Below are 7,412 nucleotides of genomic sequence, written 5' to 3'. Positions count from 1 at the left end.
GCCACAATTAGTACATGACCGGTGTAGTTGGAGAAGTATGGGAGAGGCCTTTGCCCTGCAGTGGGCATAACCAGGCTGATGCTGATGATGATGACTGCAACATATTTCATCTTATTCCACCCTAATCCACCTTCATTTACGTTAATCCTCCTTCCACCATAATCCACCATCCACGTTAATCCAGCCTAATTCTCCTTAATCCACATTAATACAATCAATAATTAACTTTGCTAATCAGTAACCATCTCTTATGCACGGCTGGACATGCTTTCGTTCGCTTCCGGCCTTCCTTTGGTCACGTGGTATTTTCAATACCTTACAACGCGACCTTGAAACAGATCTAAGGCTTTCGCTTAATAAGCCACACACAGAGGGATGCGCCACAAGCAATACTAATTCAGACGCACAAAGTAAAGCATCTCATCATGTGGCAGAAAAATTTTGTGCAGTATCGAACTCGCCTCAAAGACATTAGTATGCCCTGTTCATACGGCTTTAGGAAAAAACCAACCTCCTCATAAACGTTGCCTTGAGCAATATCGATGCGGTTATCAGCATTTCTCAAAATTTTCAAGACCACTGGTCCGTGCAACTGGCCCACTATAACGCGCCTCCGTATAATGCTGCGGCCCGTCCGCGGAAGCCAAGGAGAAAAGGCGAGCAGAATTGAGGAGGAAAGCGCCGCTTGGAGGAGAGTGTCGCTACTTTCAAATTATCAATTGGCTTTACGTGGCAGAGGTAATTGGCGCCATCCATCGGGAGGGCGGAAAAGCAATTGCGCTTCCCTTGCACGGCCTGTTAGATCGGCGCGATGCCGATCCAGGAAGAGTTGCCCTTTCGCCCCTTCTCTCATCTCCCCTCCCACGTAACTCCCTCACTTTCGAGTGTCCTTGCGCGCGCACGCCGGCCCGGCACCAGCTTAGCCCACTTCATATAGTTTCATGTTTCGTTGTCTGCTGTTATCGAGAAGCGTGCGCTGCTGTGCGTTGACCGGCGTGGGCAGTTTTGTGGTCCTAGATAGCTGTGTGCTTGTGCTCCGCGACGTTTCACCTGTTTCACCACTCGCCCCGCTCGTGCATCGTGCAGTGGTGCACGAATACCTCAAGAACAAGCCCTGCAAGGTTGTTCCGGGTGCCTAAAGACAACAGGTGAGCGCGCAGACCCAAGGACATCAGAAGGCGCATGTACACGAACACTGCAGCCCTGTCCATGTGTGTGCTCCATGAGCCTCCGGACGTCGTTGCGTTTTGATTGTGCTACACGTCCCTCTTACCGGTAGAGAAAGCTGACAGATGTTCCTCCGCATTGTCACCTGGTCTATGACTGGTGTTTTTCTGTGTCAAGTCTCATTCTGCAACTTCAGTAACTTGCCAAGCTTTCCATTCCGCCCTTAGTGCTTTTTTTGTATATCACGTTCTACAAACGTACTAAGAGCTGAAAAAGATACTGTTCGTGTTTGTGTATTATCTCAGTAATCGCCGATGGGAAAACCGCGCGAACAAGCTTCATGTGTAGGCATGATACGCTTTCTTTTTCTTCTGGAAAGCATGAGCATTGCAAGTGTCCTACATGCAGATTTTTGCAGTTCTTGTTTAGTATACAAAGGAGTGCCCTGTAGGTACGACTTAGTGCCTTAAGTGACGTAATTGTACTGCTAAGCATTGCATTCGTGGGGAAAGAAAATCGTGTTGTTGGCTTATTTCACCTGGTATTTGATTGAAGAATAGGCATTTCTGTGAATGTTTTGTATGTGCTGCTTCAAAAGCTGTCTACCTTCTGCTCCCCCTTGCCACCGTTACTAAATTTGTGGCCCAGTGCAAAATAATGTGATAATGTGTGTTTCTGTTTTTAGAGCAATGTTATTTTTGTTCTGCCATGTATTTTCCATTTTGTTCGGTAGGAACATGTCACGCATTTCATATGCTTTTGTGCAGGTTTATAAGTTCTTGTGTTTTTTCTTGGTATGGCTGTCAATAAAACAATGTTAGCATTTTATTCTATTTTAAGGTATTTTACAAGTCATTGTTTTTGTCGTTACCAGTGAATTTTCCTATTCTTTAGTTGTCATGACTATTCATACAAGTCGTCCGGTTTTGTGCAATATCTCCATGCGTATATCAGAAACTGTCAGCGCGCATGTTAGACGCTCTTCGACACTTTGGTCTTAAGGGCATTATATAAAGATCTGTTATATGTGTCTACATGGAAAGGCCTTCGCGTTTTCTCGAGTTTTATTTATTTATTTTTCATTGTCTGTGAACTTTTCTGTTGTTTAGTAGTCATGTACACGCCATGCCTTTCTCACTTTTTTTTATTTTCTTACCGTGTATCATACCAAGTTATGCAAAAATATTCGTTTTCAGAAACGGAAGTAAATAAAACGGGGCCAAAGATCTGTTGTGTTAGAAGTCGAATTTATATACGTTCTGGCATATGCTGGCATACTCCAAGTACGGACACGTGCGTGCTAACGCATCAAGAACCCACGGCGCACCGCTCGGCAGTTCACAACCTGAGGTAGCGCACACGCGCGATAAAAAAAAAAGAAAGAAAAAAGAAAACGCGCCGCGGAGACAGTCAAAAAGAAAGCAAAAGTAAAGGCGCGCGGGGCATGGGGAAGGGTGGAGAGAGAGCGGCGGGTCGGCATAATAATAATAATTAAAAAACAAAACGCTAGAGAGAGGAGGCGTCGCGCGGATGCTGTTCCTGTTGCCATGACAACGTAAACAATCGTGTGCGCCGCCATTTTGCTAAAGCGTCGCCCTCCTGTGAGGGCCGTGACTGAGGGGCGCTATACGCCTCGTGCACCGCCTATAGAGGCGCCACTGAAAGCCACCTAGCGGACGCGTCCAACAGTACACGCGGGAGCAGTAGCAGACGACAGCCCTTTGCAGCAAGGATGGCTGAAGTTCGCGGCTGCGATTTCTCCTTCGTTCGGGTGCCAGGCTGCTTCTTCTGCGGTGACAGCAGTAGGGAACATGCTGACCTCTGTGCGAGCGGGTATGAACACGATGTTACCGGTGTTTGGGACAACATTGTCCCCATACGTTCAAGGAGTGTCCTGCAGACAAACGCCATGAACCCCATTTACATGACGTGGAGCTCATGTTGAATAGCCGATAAATTTTGTTGAGTGATGTGATCTCTCGATGGTGTTTTTTATTCTACCCTTGCCGCAATGCTGCTTCTGTACCTGAATAATAAGCACCCGTCGACCGTGCAGACTTATATCAAACAAATCTGCATATGCCGTTGTGATTTTTTTGCCGATGAATACATGTGACTTCGCCGAATAACTGCAGTCGAAGTCGCCTCAAGAAGAGTAATTGCCAATTTATTGATGGAAACGCGTACACTAGCCAACGAAGTCACCAAACACACGGGTTAATAAAAGCGCGTGTTAGTGCTGTACCGCCGATGCAATTCTGCTACATACGCCGATGAACTACCGTTCCCGCTGTAGTTTGTGCAATTTTAAATTCCCCAAGGGAGCTGCTTGGAAACGTACAAAGCTAAAGACCGACTAGCCTTTCAGTACTTTTTTATATTACTAGAGAGAGGTGCCACATGATATATTTAAAGGCAGAGCAGCGCCAGTCAAAGTGGATGAGCGCTGGCGGCAAGGCCCGGTTTAGTCGTCTGCAGCGTAAGTATATATATATACACAAGAAAGAATTCAGTTGAGAACGAAACTCACATGCAAGAAGGGACTACGCTGTGAAACAACCAACTCACTCGGCATGTTAAGTTTGCTCAGGCAGCATCGAGGTGTGACGACTTCTCAAACGGGATGCGAACTTTTCAGCGAGAAATGGAACAAAAATACCATATGCAGCAGCTATTAGCAATTCTCGCCCTCAACTACCTATTTTCTAAACACATTTCCAAAAACGCAAGCAATATCTAAGATGCCCTCGGGCGTAAAGAATAAAGCTGTTAAAGAGGCACTTCGTTGGTATCATTCCGATAAGACACAGCGTTATTTATACCCTTTACAAACAAGGCAGGGTGAAAACTTCGCAGCTCAAAAGAATCGACAAGAGTTATGCATGGAGCAACTAGCAACAGTTAAACATGTGCGAAGCCACGCATAAAATAGATGTAAAAACATGAAGTTCGCGACAGCTGGTGCGAGGAATTACCGCGCCACATGAAACCAACTATTTCAGTTCTTGCAAACTTCAGTAGCTTTAACATACAACGCAATGCGCTCGTGCAGTCGTGCTGCCTAGCTAGCGCAACTCGGTAAAGAAGCGGAAAACAATATAAGCGGCAAACACCATTCCGAACTTTAGCGAAATGCCTTTAAACTTCATGCTGCACTGCAGATGAACTTCGTTGCTCACGCGTCTAACTATGATCGAGTGGGAAAAAACACCGACGAGACAAAGGAAAGGATGAGAACAAGAAATTTCCCTTCGAAGCGACGATCCATTTTTGCTACCGTTGCTTCCGCTGATGAGGCTTTGCCGGGAATGATTAGAACCGTATCGCCGGCACGTTTTCACCGGTATTTGAGCCCCCCACCCTGCAACAATTCTTCTCCGACATTCCCTGAAGCTTTGGCCACTCCACACGTGCGAATGGTGTTGCCTATCTTGCTCTGAAAACGTGAATAAGACAGAGAAGCACGATCAACGACGCAACAAACTACGGCGCGCGCCAGGCTCCTCTCCCGCGTGTTCTGCGCAAGGCCGCCACCAGTGGCGCGTCCGTCGGCGTGCACGGCGCCTATAGCGTCAAAAGAGCATCTGCTTCAGAACAGCCAATAGCAGCCATGCGGAGACTGATCTCTGGGATGGTAGGTCTCGTGTCAAAAAAAAAAAAAAAAAAAAAAAAAATACGTGCGCTTTTTCTGCACTAAGACAGCAGCTATCGCAGCTTTTTCCAACTAACACCGAACGCGACGTGTTACTTCGGCCGGGGCGCGGCAGATAAGGCACTAGCTCGATCACGATGTTTTCCTCTATTTCTTTCTGACTAACGCGGAGGGAGCCTGTTCGGGGGCGTTGTTTTACGATGCGGGTGGGAGCGCAGTCCCGCCGTATTTTTCATATTTCCTGGGGTTTGTGTATCAGTCGTAAAAGATTAGTACGCAAATAGTACCTCGCTGAAAATACCACCGTTATATGTACTTTGGTTGCGCCTACAAATGCCTTACTGACACTTTGATAATTAGTATAGTACGCTCGAGGTAGATAATTAAAATACGTAAATAATTGTCAGTAACGAAAAAATTTCTGGCGGCTACTCCACTGTACTGGAAACAATACGCACTAGGTTTTCTTGGAGTAACGCAATTGCTCTATTTTTTTTTAAATCTTACTGCATCATAGTTATTGGGACACACTATGAGTGAGTGAGTGAGTGAAGAAACTTTTATTGCAGGTCCGGCGAGGACGCGAACTCGTCGCGCACCTGGCTAGTCCCACGTCGGGACCGGCAGGTCTAGCCCACCGGCCCGGTCGCGGGCACGCCGGACAGCCAGGATTCGCTTTTCTAGAGCGGGGCTACGCAGAAGCGAGTCCCACTCCTCCTTGATGAACTTGGAGTATGTCGACCCGCACTCCCACAGCATGTGCGCTAGAGTGGAGGTCTGCCCGCAGGAGGGGCAGGCGTCGTCGCGATACACGTCCGGGTAAGCCTCGTGAAGAACGGACAGACACGGATACGTACTGGTCTGCAGAAGCCTAAGCGAAACGGCTTGCGCCCTATTCAGCTTGGGGTGAGGGGGTGGAAAGACCCTTCCAGACATGTAGAAGAATTTAATGATCTCGTTGTGAGTAGCGGGAGCGTCCCTGTGGCCGTAGGGAGGAGGGGAGTCGGTGCTTCTTGCAGAGGAAGCGCGGTCGGTGAGTTCACGCGCAGCCTCGTGAGCAGACTCATTGAGGTTCGGGGGAGCACCCTCGACCGACCCTACGTGAGCTGGAAACCAGTGGATGGAATGATGTGTGAGAGCATATCGACTCGAGCTGCTAAGAAGACGAGCAGCTTGCTTGGCGATGCAACCCTTCTGAAAAGCCCTAACTGCCGTTTTGGAATCGCTATATATCTCGGACCCACGACCGTCTAGCAGGGCGAGGGCGATGGCGGCTTGCTCGGCGACTCCGGGGTCTGAAGTGCGAATGGAGGCGCAATTGGAAATCTTGCCGCTAGAGTCGACCACAACGATGGCAAAGGTCTTCCCATCGCTGTACTCCGCGGCGTCGACGAAACTTGCTGTAATGTCTCGTTGCTTGATATGTTTCAGGATGCCTGCTGCTCTGGCCTTGCGCCTGCCCTCGTTATGGACGGGATGGACATTTCGGGGCACAGGGGCCACTTCGAACTTGTCTCGAATGCACCTAGGGATCGGGGTAGTGACCATCGGGAATCCCGTAGGTTGGTAACCCAGCTCTTCGAGGATGTGTTTACCTGCCGCTGTGGTGCTCAGGCGAGTGAGTTGCGCGCGTTCTTGGGCTTCGGCAATCTCCTCGGCACTATTATGCACCCCCAGCTTGAGGAGATCCTCGGTATGGGTCCTGATGGGCAGCCCGAGAGCCCTCTTGACCACTTTGCGGATGAGAGCATTGAGCTTGTCTCGCTCCGCTCTGAGCCAGTTGTGCATAGATATTGTGTACGTAAAGTGACATAGTACGAAGGCATTGATAAGCCTGAGGAGATTGTTTTCCTTCATTCCTCGGTGCCGGTTTGCTATTCTGCGAACGAGGCGGAAAGCGGAAAGCGTTGGGACACACTATATATTTGGCACCTCTGAATGCAAGTGACGATTTTTCTATCCCTAATAAATGTAACTTATTCAAAGAGTTTCTTTTTTTTTCTGTTTTCATGAGTCGTTAGCATTGCTTGCTGGAAAGAGAAGCAACACCGAAACACACGTGCGCGTGCATTTCACACGCCGTTGGGGAAAGACTCTGCCGAAAGGGTCGCTGAAGTCTGCAGGTTTTCTTAGGCTCAAAAAGGCGCGCAAAGCAATTTGACGCGAGGTGGATATACAGCAACATATTCGTTCTCTGGGCATGGGCTTATCCATACCTTTAGAAATAATTGTTAATTGGCTACCTCCTCCTTTTTCAAAAATATAATCAACTTTGTCCTGTCTATATATTAATATTTTGCATGTGCACGGTGTTTACAAAGAAAATCTAAAACAATGTTGAAGTGAAAAAATACGGATGAGGCAACCACCGCTGATGCTTCTAATGCGCTTGCCATCATATCGTCAGGATTTTAAGAAATAAAGGAAAATTGAATTAAAATCCGTGCACGTCCGCGCCAACAATGATGCAGTAAGCTATTAGCCCCAATAAAATTTTAGGTGGAAAGGTAGAGATAAGTCAAAAGAAACCTCAAATGATGTGGATGACAAAACTCTGGTAATTACGTTTTAGGTGTGTGTGTGTGTGTGTGTG

General features: G+C 47.7%; 1 protein-coding gene across 1 annotated transcript; it reads right to left on the bottom strand.

Annotated features, from left to right (window-relative positions):
* Positions 1–379: 379 nt before the first annotated feature.
* On the bottom strand, positions 380–7,210 carry LOC140216060 (uncharacterized). Its single transcript, XM_072286333.1, has 2 exons — positions 4,732–7,210; positions 380–2,791 (listed from the first exon to the last, which is right to left on the bottom strand). Exon 1 carries the CDS (start codon positions 6,674–6,676, stop codon positions 5,423–5,425), a length of 1,254 nt encoding a protein of 417 aa, XP_072142434.1. The 5' UTR covers positions 6,677–7,210; the 3' UTR covers positions 380–2,791; positions 4,732–5,422.
* Between the last annotated feature and the right edge of the window lie 202 nt (positions 7,211–7,412).

The sequence above is a fragment of the Dermacentor andersoni genome, chromosome 2, assembly GCF_023375885.2.
Source record: "Dermacentor andersoni chromosome 2, qqDerAnde1_hic_scaffold, whole genome shotgun sequence".
In the NCBI taxonomy this organism is placed as follows: Eukaryota; Metazoa; Arthropoda; class Arachnida; order Ixodida; family Ixodidae; genus Dermacentor; species Dermacentor andersoni.
This window is presented reverse-complemented; position numbering and strand designations above follow the sequence as displayed.

Bases quoted from the DNA above. Each gene is read 5' to 3' on its own strand.
- LOC140216060 (XM_072286333.1), bottom strand. From the start codon at position 6,676: ATGAAGGAAAACAATCTCCTCAGGCTTATCAATGCCTTCGTACTATGT.